Source organism: Alligator sinensis, unplaced genomic scaffold, assembly GCF_000455745.1.
Source record: "Alligator sinensis unplaced genomic scaffold, ASM45574v1 scaffold4_1, whole genome shotgun sequence".
NCBI classification, from domain to species: Eukaryota; Metazoa; Chordata; order Crocodylia; family Alligatoridae; genus Alligator; species Alligator sinensis.
The window spans coordinates 3,202,780-3,216,957 of NW_005841887.1; the positions used below are offsets into that span (position 1 = coordinate 3,202,780).

The 14,178-nt window shown below is 45.6% G+C and overlaps 1 protein-coding gene across 1 annotated transcript in view; it reads left to right on the top strand.

Annotated features, from left to right (window-relative positions):
• The first annotated feature begins 228 nt into the window (after window positions 1-228).
• The window catches only part of ESYT3 (extended synaptotagmin 3), a 76,732-nt gene continuing 62,782 nt past the window's right edge, over window positions 229-14,178 (top strand). The window contains exons 1-2 of the mRNA XM_006017922.3: window positions 229-243; window positions 989-1,138. Coding sequence (XP_006017984.1) covers window positions 229-243; window positions 989-1,138 — 165 coding nt within the window. The remainder of the gene's footprint in view (window positions 244-988; window positions 1,139-14,178) is intronic.

Below are 14,178 nucleotides of genomic sequence, written 5' to 3' on the forward strand. Positions count from 1 at the left end.
TTACAGACGTCAGACGAGCCGGGTTGCAGCAACGCACCGCCTCTTCTGGGCACGCGTGGGGCTCAGCAAGGGCCCCATAAAAAGAAAAAGCACCCGCTGGGAAAAACCAAAGCGGGCACCTATGCCTCTGTTCCTAATGTTGTGCCTGCCTCTAGGCTCTGCGATTCCTAGCAGGAAGGGGAAGCCCGTGGATTACAGCCATTCCTTGGCTCTTAATTTCTAGTAGGAATGACGTACACCAGGGTAAATTAGCCAGGGCGATCCCACCTTGATGCAGACTGAAGTTTGGAACTGGGTTGCTGCGGGAGTTATCTGGCAATGCAAAGCCGTTTAACAACGCGCCTACCGATTGAAGGGAAACCTGTGCTAACCACACAAATCCATGCAAGTATCTAGGTCCTGATTCTTTTGCACCTCTGGGCCTGGCAGCATCCAGCCCCTGCTGAAACCTGACTGGCCGTGCTATGATGGTGATTCTCACGGGCGGCTGGCTCTGAGAAACGGGCCCTTTCCTTCAGTCTCTCAACATCGGGGGTTGTTTATACTGATTGTCCTAGAGCCTCCCTACTCATTTATCACTCTTTTTGCTTTAAAAAAAAAAAAGCCAGTAAAAACCCCAAGAGAGCTTAACATCATTAGTACAGTAGGACAGTCTTTGCAAAAATGGCAAAAGGGGAGGAAATAAAGGGAGAAGCAAGGAGACAAAAGCAAGGCTACATCCTTTTTTTTCTCCTGAAAGCAAGAGAAAAGGCTCACAACAACCTGCCGCATTTGTCTAGCGGCTCCCTCAAAAATAACAGCGCCTGGTTGAAAACTTCACAGCCACTGAAACGTTCGGTGATCTTTTTCCTTAATTGAATGAGAGGTTTTGATTGAGGTCCTGGGAGCAGCAGGGTTTTGCTGACCTACCCGCTGTGGCCAAATAAGGTGCAGGACCTAGAAGGAAATTTTTCTGAAAGCATGAATATAACTTTTGCTTTTCATGCAGAACAATGCCAGGTGTAAGACGGAGCTGTTTCCTTGTTCCTCAAAGGTGAGCAACGCAGAGTGTAATGGCCACCGAGGAGACCAGGACATCCTAGACTGTAATCCCAACATTTGCACCAATTCTTTATCAGTAGAAAATATTTGTATTCAGGTAGCACTCTTTTTGGGCTGCGTTATACTTGTTGCTGAACAAGCATAGAAAAGACAAGGGCTTGCATGTGACAAGAGGTGAGGAATACCATCCGTGCTTTGTAGATGAGCAGCAAGAGACTCAGAGAGACCCTGGGTGACTTGCCCAAGGTCACACAATAGCTCAGTGGCAGAACCAACTGTGCGACTGACTGTCAAACTAGTGGCCTCCCCCTGATCCAGTTACCAAATTTTCTCACGTACCACAAGCTGACAAATAAGACACGCGCCTTGTTTTTGACAGGCAGAATGTAGAAAGAAAGATTTTTCCAGAGTATTGGCAGAGAGATCTGTTGGAGCTCTGCATCCAGTTCTGGGCGCCGCACTTCAAGAAAGACATGGAGAAGCTTGAGAGCATCCAGAGAAAAGCCACCCATATGATCAGAGGCCTGAAGAGCAAGCCGCACGAGGAAAGGCTGACAGATACGGGACTGTTCAGCCTAGAAAAGAGAAGACTTTGTGGGGCTTTGGTGGCAGCTTACAAATGTATCAGGGGAGAGCATCAGGGGCGAGGTGAACACCTATTCAGCAAAGTGTCCCAGGGGAAAACCAGGAGTAATGGTCATAAACTCCTAGGAAGAAAGTTTCAGACTGGATATAAGGAAAAACTTCTTTATGGCTCATGTGGCTAGACTCTGGGATAGACTCCCAGCGGGGGTCTCTTCCCCAGAGATCTTCAAAAGGAGACTGGATGCACACCTTCCCAGGATTATTTGGCCCCAGCTGTCTTTCCTGCCCAGAGCAGGGGGGCTGGACCCGATGCTCTCACAAGGCCCCTTCCAGCCCAAAATGTCTATGAATCTGTGCATGCAGCAGCTCGCTCCCCCTCAGCCAACTCCAGGGATCTTTATACAACACCTACAATGTTAACCCTTTCGTGGCCAGTGCTGGATTGGCAGAAGCTTTCAGCTGCCCAAAAGACACTGTCAGTTCAGCAGCAACCATGAGAGGGTTAACACTGGACTTCACCCCTGCTGCTTGCTTGTCCCCACAAGAGGCAGCAGCCTTTTGCCAGCCCTTATAGCACAAGGTCTCCATGCATTTATTCCAATGAAGAAGCATCAGCTTCCCCACTTATGACACTCCCCCTCCCCCGCAATTTTGCAGTTCTTTTTTGGGAAACATGTGCGTGTTATGTAAGTAAATACGTACTTTGCCTCTCGTTACCTCAGTTTACCATCCTGTGAAATGTAGTTACAACACCATGTAACAGGGGAGGACGTGAACCTTCATGACTTAGATGTTAGTAAAGCACTTTGAAAACCAGACGTGTGATTAAAGCAGCCACTTACAATTTCTATTCCACAGTGTGTAGCCCGCTTCTCAGCAACATGCTATCCTGATGGTGGATTTCGTACAACAAAACTGAAATTATTGTAAATACTCACTGCTCCAAGGTATCCTTCACAAGGATGAAATGAGGGTGGAGCAAAACTCTGAAAAATGGCCTGTTCAGAAATATTTCCTAAAAGGGACTCAGTGCAGCAGAGACAAAACAGTCCAATTTTGACAAAACGTTGATGACTAGATCTTGGCTGCTGTAGAAGGACAGATGTGTCCCAGTTGAGTCCCAAGCGGTTGGACTTCACACAGGAATTCTGGGATGAAACGCTACGGCTTTTGTGATGCCGCAGGTCAGCATTTTCTGGCCATAAAAATATGTAAATTTTATGAAGTTCTTTCTATTAAACAATGCAAATCGATTTGGGGGAAAAACATGTTCCCAGGCTGATTGCAGTAAACAGAAAGCAAAGAAGTGTAGAGATAGATTTGGCAGTCCTTCTCCCATATAGCTGAGATAAAATAATTACTTATGTAGCATGCAGACAGCCCTAGCATGATTTTAAAGTGCTTTTGTTATTGGTCCCTGCTGAAAAGCATTACTCTTGCATTATTTTAATGCTCATAGGGCGCATCTACATGTTCATTAATGTGCCTTAGTGACTGTGCGTTTATTTTAGTACCTCTAGTAAGAGGTACTAACTGACTGCACAGCCCCTAGAGTTACTGCACAGTGCACTGGCGCACAGTTTTTTAATGACGCTTACTGCGCATTAGCCTAATAACACTGTGCAGTAGGCTATTAGCACGATTAATAGCTACTACACTACTACGCAGTGTTATTAGGCTAATGCGCAGCAAACATCTCATGTACATGTGCTCATATTTGCCCTTTCTTATCCTTGTTCCCATGAAAGATGAGATATGGTTTATTGTTTTAAGTAACAGAAAAACTGTAATTACAGGCTTAGCCTGACAATGAAAGACTTTTTATAAGGGTAGGGTAGCACTGGGAGATGGATCGGGTCCTCACAAGCTGAGGCTGCACCCCTCACTTGCATTTAAACAGGAGGATTTTCCCACTGACTTCAGTGGGACAGCTCATAAGAGCAGGGTTTGTGGGGGAGAGCCCTGATTCTGTTTTAATTATGTCACTGACTTCAACAAGAGATTGCTTCTACCTAAATGCACAGAGGCCAGATGCTCAGTGGATATAACCAGTACTGTTTGTGGTTACCTTTACCGTTACACTGGTAACACTCTGCAAATTCAAGGTATGCTGCTTTTAACAGATTGTTACCATTCCAGTCCTTTTTAAAATAATTTTCCACAGCAAAACATCTTATCCTCACTAAGAATGAAAAGAAAAGATCCTGTTTTGCAGTTATGCCATATTATTCTAACTTTGCTTGCAATAAGACTTCTTTACTAATTTAAAGAGATTTTATTTTTCTTTTTTCTCCTTTGAAGAGATGAATACTTTCCTGTTGTTCTTCACAAGGAAAGAACTGATTGTTTTTTCTGCTCCTTACATACTTGTCGAGATAAGATAACTTATTGAGAACTAGTTAATGAGTGATTTCTTTCCCCTACCTCCAACTATCAGAATTAGCAAACTGTCAAATTATTTATATTTTCCACTGTGAAATTTTCATCCAGATACATGTGATAGGCTTTGTTGCCTTAGATACAGCTGCCCTTAATGTAGCTGCATTTTGATATTTTAAGCGTTGCTCATCTTCGTTAGACTCAGCTCACCACGTGCTATAGTGAAATCAGTGCAGTTCGGCCTTCAGTGTAACACTGCAACTGCCTTGTTGGCTATGGGCATAAAACATGCCCATGAGTTCCCTTCACATGTACTTCAAATGCCTGCAGAATACAATAATGGGCTGAGGTATACAAGAAAGATATTAGGCATTAATTTTCAAAGCAAAAAAAAAGGGATCCTAAAAAATTTCCATTCTAAAAAAGTCCTGTAGAGTGTTTCATAGCAGAGGTGTTGAACATATGGCCCATAGGCCAGATCCTGCACTGCTCTATGTGGCCCACCATGCTACTGAATGGCCACCAGAAGCTGGGGGGGAGCATGGCCAGCACCGAGTGTCCTGCTGCAGAATCTGGGGCCCTTGGGCGTTGGTCGACGTTGCAGTCCATGGCAGATGGGCAAGTGAGGGCTGACATGGCTCTGGTTGCCCTCTGGTTGCTTCACCTGTGGTCAGCTACCAGCCTCACCACCTGTTGCTGCTGCTGCCACCATCACATGCTTCGTGCTGGGGCTGGTATCATGTGCTCCACACCGCAGCTGCATGTCCTGTGTCCCATGGGTGAGTCAGAGTCCAAGCCAGCACCCTTTGCTCCATGCTCCATGCCGCAGCTGCATGTCCCACGCTGGAGCTGGAGCCAGCATTGTGCACTCTACTCCATGCCAGAACCACGGCTGCTGCCACCACCACCACTATGAGCTCTGTGCCTGAGCTGCAGCCCTGGCATGAAACATATGGTGACAGCAGCAACTCCAGCTCTGGCACAGGGCACATAGCACATGGCAGGAGCTGGAATAGGGGCCAGAGCTGCCACTACCGCCGTCAGAGCCACCCAATGCCCTGGGCTGGATCCAGCCTGCAAGAAGCCCTGGGGTCCAGATCTGGCCTGGAGCAGGAGGTGAGTTTGACACCCTGGTTTACAGAAAGTTTGAAACACTACCTGCCATTTGAGAGTTCTCCGTTACAGAGGATTATTTAAAAACCTGGGCTCTCAGCACTTTCTGAAAGTTGAATGACTTCAAAGTGTCTGGATATCCAAAATCATTTGTCACTTCCAGACAAGCTTGGCCCAAGTCTTTTCCTCAAAGGACAGCAATCCCTTTTTATAAGCTGACCTGTAAAAATCCCTTCTCTATGCAGCTGCATATTTAACACATTGTGAAATCTTTTCTGATGTCTTATTTTGATTAGGTTTTTCCTTCCATTACTTGGGTAACATAAGAGGAAAAGGTCTAGCCACTTGGTAACAGTTTACGTGAACTGTCTGTTTTCTTTTTATTTAGAGCAATAATTTTCCCAGCTATGACTCAGGGATAAAAGGACGTAGTGCATTCGTTTAGCATGTTCCCATCCAATGGGCAAAGAGCACGATTGTCTCCAAGAAATAGGATTGTTAAAGAAAATTGACAGCTTCAAAGCACGGGATCGTCAGCCATCCCATGGAATAAACTCACCAGGATTTGTAATTAGTGTTTTTCCCTTTTTTTATTTTTCTAGCTCCATATAGCTGAGCCTGAAAGAGGAAGTCTAGAATTTAGTGGCTGTGATTGATGCTCTAATGAGCCAAAGTCTGCCTCTGGTATAAACAAGTGTAACTCCCTGAGACATTAAATAGATGTAGCCTGGCGTATATTATCCAGTCAGACGCAAATTGTTACCTCCAAAAACAACTAAAATCAAGGGCCAAATTCAATGCTGGAGTTGAATTTGATGGAGTTCAACACCATCACCGTCAATAGACAGTTCTGATCAGACTCCAGTAGGAATCTGAGTTTAATTATTAGTTATCATCATTGGTTGTTTTTAATTACAGTTGTGACTAGAGGCTTCAGTAAAGGCCATGTTTTGTCAGGCCTTGTACAAACACAGAAAAGGATATAGCCTCTCTCCAGAGACACGATCTGACGTGGGTCTACACGTCATCACATAAACCCACAGACACCGTGGGTCTACACGTGATCGCCAGCTACACTGCTGTAGTAGCGAGCTGCCCAGCTCTACCATGCTGCTACGGGGACAGAGCCGGCTCTACCACGCTGCAGTACGGGTGCCTACTGCGCCATGATTTAGTACTACCCCCAAGCAAGTACTAAAACATGGCGCAGTACTAACATCGCCATATGGCAACATGTAGGCACCCACAGGGTGCATCTACATGCAACGCTCTAATGCACAGCAGACTAATTTACTGCACAGTAAAGAGTACCTGTCTACACATGCATGGCAATTAGGGCACAGTAGACTAATTTACTGTGCTGCCAGATAGTCCCATCAGATACAAGCAGCATCTGGCAGCCCAGTAAATTACTGTGCTTAAATGCACTAGTTTTTAACCCCACTTGTCCCAAGGCATAGCTTTCACTCACTGGAGAGCAATTATTTTACATTCCTTACTGGGCACCAGCGATGGGGGCTCACAAGCCTGAGCCCTACCCCACTGAGGTACAGTATTTTCTGCATTGCATGTGCCATGTACGTTCATTTGACCTAACTATGGAAGGCTGGGGCAGAGAAAATCAACAGGACCGCACAGATTTCAGAGGAATGGTTTAAGACTTTTACCACTGCTGCTCTGAACAGCAGCCTTTGTACAATAGCTTGCATTTAAATGAAACTGGAAATCTGAAAAGGGGGGTGAGTAGAAACCTGGCTAAGCACAAGTCAAGACCACTTCTATTGGACATTCACCTCTGAAAAAATCAGGATTTTGTTTGGGTTGAAGCTCAGTAAAAGCAGGGTGTTTGCCAGTCACAATAAATGGACTGCTTAGGCTTTTCCCACACAGCCTGTCTCGGAGAGCGGTGTTGCCACCTACCTGTCTGTGTCCCCAGAAAAGTATAATATGTTACTGGGGCTCAGGAGGTAACTGCAGAGTAGTGAAGGCATTTTGCTATAGCTGCAGAGCCATGAGTTCAAGCCCTACTGCAGAAGTGTGCCGACCAGTGTCCTGATCAGTCAAGATGAGGCTGAATAAGCATTGGTTATGGATCATTTAGGAGTATAATTCCTGCCTTCATACAGGAAGCCGGACCAGCTGACACTTGACATCTCTTCGAACCCTACGATTCAGTCAGCCTGGACGTGATACTAGGCCCATCTCTCCCATGCAAATCATTGCCTATAGAAACTTCCGTGTCTTAGCCACCCTGGCCTGATAAGCTCTGCAGGACCTTTGATTTTGGCACTGATACACTCTCCAAAGCATTGGTGCAAATCTCTGACTCCTTTGTAATTCTGCTATCATCCAGGAAGCTAAGGAGACTACTGAGAGCCTCCTGTGGCACTTTCCTTGAATGAAAATGGGAGATTTTAGCCATCTGCATGTGTACATCCCTAAGAACCCTCTTAAAATGGGTCTATTCAAAGGCAGCTTTTGTGTCAAATATTCCTTGCTACCATATTTTGATTCCACTATGGAAGTGCAGACTTAGTAATGCATGTGGTAAGTGTAATATTTGTAATGCATGCGCCTACTAGACGCCCTACTAGAATACTGCACATTTTAACTGCAGCCTCTTTTATTAACTTAACATACATACTATACTTCATTAACTTAATGCATACATTAACTACGTACATATAGAAATGACCGGGTTAGTCCGCATGGTCCTCCATCTAAGTCTATGTTCTCCTCCAGCTTTCGCTTCCCCTGAACAATGTGTCTAATAACTTTGGTTCCCCCTCCAAATTTCCTACTGTCATTACAGTAAGGATGTAAACACCAACCCTGAAAATGAGCCCATGTACATGCAACATGGGGGAGCAGGACAGGGCTCTAGGAAGTAAACCCCACCACTACAAACTGCAATGGCTAAGCTGTCCGGAGTGATGCAATGGAGCAGATGGACCCAAATCTTTGCTGTTTCCCCAAGTGGATGAGAGGCAGTATCAGGAGCATGATGGGATCTGGCAATATAGATGCCCTTTACAGGAGACTGAGGATGCTCATCCCCTGCAGCTGTGCTCACAATCACCAGCTCTCTAAGGAAAGGCTAAACACATCAAATAGTGGATGGAGAAATGCAAGTTTGGTTAGGCCCTTGAAACAAGATTACAAGAAGTATGGGGTCATCACGATTTCATGGGCTTTGGATGGTCAGCGAAGAGAGAACTGATACCGCAAACTGTCCTAGTCCCAACATACTGCTAAGGAGAAGGACTCCAGTCAATAGCCTCCACTTCCAGATAAGCAGGCTGCTATTTGTCTGTTAACATGGAAAGCATGTTTTCAGCTTACAGGAGCTGGAGCACTTGGCTTATTTGTGTGATCCCAGCTGGAGCCCAGACAAAGAATGAAAATGACTTTGTGGCACCAGAACAAAATAGTTTTGGCAGTTTGAATTTATGTGCTGACTGCAGTGATGTTCTCCCACAGCTGAAACAGCTTCATTTTGCATAGGAAGGAAGGACAGCAAAACTTCCTAGACTGGATTTTTTCCAAGTCTCTTTAACATAACTTCAAAACATAACTAGGCTAGTGTTTCTAGCCTGTGTTGATCTTTCCCAGCCTATTCAGTTCTGATTATTGATTAGCAGCAAAGTAGTTTAGTCCTAGAGAATTATACATCAAATGAATAATTGCTGCTACCTTCAGCTTTGAGATCCAGTGAATGGCTTGCTTGATAGGAAACAAGGGGTCTTTGTGCACTCAATAGAGGAAAAGCCAAAAAGCATGATCCCCCTGAAACTATTTAATTATATCAGTGACATGGAAAGATTGCCTTTTTTGTATTTTTTTTTCTTCTTTTTTTTTTCTTTTTTCCCCTCTGTCTAAATATCTGAAGGTTTGGAGGTGATGTTTTGAGAGGAAGAGGATAAATTACTGGTCTGTTTCTGTGTTAGAAATATTAAGCCAGCTCTCCTCAAACAGGAGAACTCTGTAGACATCTAGTGGAATGAGAAGCTCCCACAAGATTGAAGCTTGAAAAACTAAGAGAAGAAGGAGGGGAAGAGAAAACTGTAAGTTTTACAAGGAAATCATAATATAGTCTTTAGGCTGTAGGTCCATTAAGACACACAAAACTTCTGTCTGACACCAAGGAGAAAATGTTTGTTTGAAATTTTACTTGTATAGGACCACTTATATTCTTTTGGCAGGAGCAGTGACCTGGCATTTGGGAAGCCCAGGAGAAAAGGGACAAAGTGGACAGGGTTTTACTGTGATTCATGGACTCAACCTGCAGAGCCGCTCAGTGTTTCTGATGCACCTGCCAGTAAAAATGATAGTCACCCAATGAATGCATGCACATTTTCCACCAGATGTGCAGATTCGAGAGCCCAAAACTTGAGACAAAATTGTCTAGTTTCCTAGAAGCTTGGATGCTTATTTATCATTATGCTTTTATTACAGAGGAGTGAGGCTGTAGTCAATGTTTTGGATCAGGTTTCTCTCTTGCTAACACTCCTACAACCCCAATTATGTTTGAAGACCAAATAAATTACTCAGTTCACTTCATCCAGTGTTAGCCATTTGGGTCTAGATCCTGACTTCAGTGATGCAGCACTGATTCATACCAACCAAAGATCTGCCCCAGAATTTCAGGGTCTATCTTTATTACATAGAGTTATTTCATGTACAAAATAAGGAGTAATACTGGCCACATCTGCAAGGCCTACAAAGTAAGCCCCAGAGCACTGCTGCAAAAGTAGCCCTATCCACTCATGACCACACCTAACCAAGCAAATTAGGCATACACCTCAGCTCAGGCTCTCCAGACTTGGAGATCCAGGAGGTACATGCTCAGGGCTGTTTGGGAGTACATTCGAGCTGTCTGTGCTGCTGAAATTGTGAGCTTGAGCACATGTGAAGTGGGTGCAAGTAGGGGAGCATCTCTTAAGGGCTCTCCTGGGCTCACCCTGGAAGACATGCAGACATAGCCACAGCAGTTGTTAAGAATATTTGGTTAATGACAGAAATTGTGCAATTATACCTTGCCTTTCACTGGCTCCTCTTCTCTCCTGAATCAAATATCAACCTCTTTGTCAAAGTCTTGCACCCCACAAAGTCCGGAGCACCAGAAATTAGCTCCTTTTACCTTTAAGGCCTTTCACAAGTCAGCACTTTCCTACTCACCCATCATCATCTCTTACGTTGCCTCATCTGCCGCCCTCTACAAACAGCGTAAGTCTCGACTGGCCATTGACTACCCCCCACGTTTCTATGGCCCAAATCTTCGGAGGTGTTTGGCACTTTACTCCCACTGAAATTGCTTTTGCTGCATATTCTGAATGGGCCCTGTCTCCCTTGGAGCTCAGTAAAAGCAGAGTTTTTATTAGTTACGGTAAATGGAGCCTCTAAAATGTAACATGGATGAGTATTATTTTTGGAGGAACTGGGACTTTGTGACTTCATCCTCGTGGTCCCTTGTGCAATAGGTCACATCACTCAGGCTATTTTTTAAAGTTATTTTTTTATACCAAATTCCCCCAAGACCCACTTCAAAGAGACTTCTGACATCCAGCATATTTATGTCTTATTGTTTAAATGAATTGACTCACATAACCCCTTTCACGTACACAGTTGATGTCACTATGTTTATCCTCCTTTTCCCTTCCTGGTCCATCCCATTTGTTACACAATATGCCGACTCGTGTCTGTCTTAAATTACACAGTAAGCTCTTCAGTGATTGTCTCATGGTTATGAGAAAGGATCAACAGGAATTTACAGTCACCGACATGGTTTCACCAGTAGTTATAATTTTCTGGGTGCCAGAGACCAGGTACTACCTTACTTTGAAAGCTTCAGATCCCAGTTTTGAGATAGGCAAGACTCACAGCAGCAAACTGATCAAGTGAGTGTTATCCCCGGGTCAGTGGACCCATTGCCTACCACTGAATAAGGAGATGCATAGAAGACAAAAACATCCTCTCCTTCTTGAAAAGGATAAAGCAAAAGAGTTGTGCTTGTATCTAAGCCACGAAACTTTGGGGCACAAAATATATCCTCTGTTGAAGGAAAAAATGACAACGGCCTGAGTGATACAGGATGAGTTCATGTGGGAAATTAGTGTTCCCTCTTTATTTTGAGACTGAAATAATTCATCATAAACAGCATCCAACTAAAGAACAGGAATCCTAATCTGTATGCAAAGGAAAGTGTGTCTATAGTGAACAAAACTAATTCAAACCACAAAACCACAATCCATGGGTCAATAGGAGCAATGAAGCTAGCACTCAAATCTTGTTTTTTGTGGCTGTTCAGTAAGCCATGCTGCTGTACCATACAGATAACATCTCTCTCCATTTTCTTTCCAAGCTGTAAGTCATTAGGTGAATTTTCAGACTCATCTTTCTCAGGCTCAGGGCCCCTTAAGGGTCCTTTTGGGAGCTGGGCTTTCTAATCCACGCTAGCTTGGTCCCTGGCTTCCAGTAGTGTAGCGTTAGGTAGGCTTTGCTTTATGGCAGATGCCAGGAGCCCCCTGGGCCGTTCTGGCATCCAGGGATTACCCCCTAAGGCAGATAGTACAAAACTTGCTACAGTGCTGCTCCACCACTAGGGCTAAGTACAATCAGTCAAGAAGCCCGAGGTTGAATTGATTCAATCTTCGCAGGTTAGTCTAAGCTGAGTAGATTGAACTAATAAGCAAGTGACCAGATAGTCACTTTTGATCCCAGAAATGCAGCCATATGCCTGCAGTGGCCCAGGCCAGAAGCTGGGGGGCGCTAGAGCATGCCTCCTTGCTCAGCTGGAGCAGACAGCTTGGGCCAAGGCTAGCATGCCCACCCTGCGAGGCAAGGGTTTGCAGGGAAGGTGCAAAGCAATCTGGGATGTTGGCAGGCAATGAGTTAACTTAAATCTGGAGGGGATCTGAGACAGAAGTTCTATAAACTGATTTAACCTAAATCAGTTAAGTCTGATACTACATCCACCCAGGTTTATCTTAAACTGGTTTCAGCCATTTTGAAAGAGGTTTATGAGCATTGAACTACTGTTGTGTTACACATTTGAACCAGTTTCCCATCCCTTTTACCAGTTTACATGTCATTTCTGTCCCAAGCCTAGGGGATTTTTTTCTGTGGTCCAGAGTTCTGCATGGGTATGAACAGACATAGCACTTAAAACGTTTTAAATGCTATTTAAGTCACAAGCGTCTGGATGTGCAAGCCAATTTAGAATGGTTTAAACCTCCTGGAATGTTTCAAAAATATACCTGGATAATCAGGTATTATTTTGAAGCTGTCCTTCTTGAACCCACTGAGTGTTATTTGTGCACACCAAGCTTCCCATGCCTAGTGTCTGGTCAGTACTCCAGGCATCCCACAGTGCATCACTCCTCATCCCTTCCCACAAAGCCTGCATGGCAACTGGCTACTCTGGTATGAGAACTCTACTGCTCCAACCTGTATTGCCTGCATGTGACCCAGTTTGTGCTGCCCAGGTTGATCTGGGTTGGGGGGTGGTCAGGTGTATAGAGGGGATACCCCTGCTATTAGGGCTCTGGGGGCTGTCCGAGGTCTCTGCAGGTCTTAACCGGCACTTTTCCCCAAGGCACCGGTCAATTTCATTCCATTTCTGTAATTGACGTGAAGACGGTGGGCAGCTCCCTGGAGCGCTCAGCACTCCCCGGGAACTCAAGAGCAGGGGTACCCCTGGGCTCACCTCGCCACCCTGCCCCACCCCACAGTCTGGTCAGTCACCACAAACGGAATGAAATACATTAAGCGGCTGGAGGGGAAATGGTTTTGAAAAGTGGTGGAGACGTACAACCCCAAGATACCCAGCTCCCCGGGAACCTGGAAGCAGGGCTGCAGGCACCCTCCCACCTGGCCACCCCTTGGGAAAGTCTGCTTACGCCTGAGCCAAAGACCTGGGGCAGCCACCCAGAGCAGGTGCCCAGGTAGCCTCCCTCAACCAACTGGCCAAGTCTTCACCCCCTAATCAGCCTATGATGCACCAAACCCTGGTATATTGCCAAGCATTGAAGCTGACTGATGAGTGCTGTGGGGAAGGTGATCTTTAAAACCACAAAAACTCTGGCAGCCCCAGAGCACCCAGCTCCTGGGAACGCAGAAGCAGGGATGGAAGCTTCCCTTTCCTACCCTGCCCCACACACCTGGGCACCCCCAGTCAGGGAACCACCATGCAGATTTTGGTCAAGTGCAGGAATGGTCTTTAATGAACTCAATATTAGTGAGAAGGAGGATGAGAAAAGCACAATTGCAGGCAATCCCCCTTCCTTGGCTTCCAGCCAGTTGGGGCTTTCCTCCACTGCTCAAGGAATACTGGAGAAACTAGGGCACTCCCCAGTGGAAGGCAAGCTGGGTCTGGTATCTGCTATGACTCCTTGGCGATTGCTTGACAAAAGGTGACTGTGCCATGTAAAACCCTTGGCAGTGTACATGTGGACACTTCTAAACCAGGACAGGTGTGAGCTGGCTTCCAGGCAGAGACATGCTTGGACTGGCTTGTGTTATGTCTGCCTGCTCCTTAAGGCAATGGTGTCCAACCTTTCTGGCTGCAGGCTGCATGCGTGGTGCGGGATCAGTCTGTGGGGCCGCATCCAGTGCATGGAATTGGTCTGTGGGCCACATCCAGCACAGGTCTTGTCATCTACCGGGGTTGGAAATTTGACAGCAGGGGACCAGTAGAGGCATTAATTATCACTGCTTTCCTGCTACCAAATTTCTGGACCTGTAGGGAGCCCATGGATAGGGAGCCCACAAGCCGGATGACATGGCTCCATGGGCCAGCTCTGGCTCATGGGCTGATCAGTGAGTACCACTGCTCTAAGGCGTAGTGAAGACAAATTTACAGCTGTTTCATGGCCAGCTGCCCTGCTAGCAGGAGCTGTGCTGCCTTGGTTTTCCAGTGTGTATTTTCTTTCACCTCTGTGTGGCTTTCCTTATTATTAACCCTTAGGACACTGGCCTATCCCAAAGATGGCCATCACACCAGTGTTGGAAGCTTATAAAATGTGCTGGAAAACCATGGTATGGGAAAGAGGTGGGGGTGAC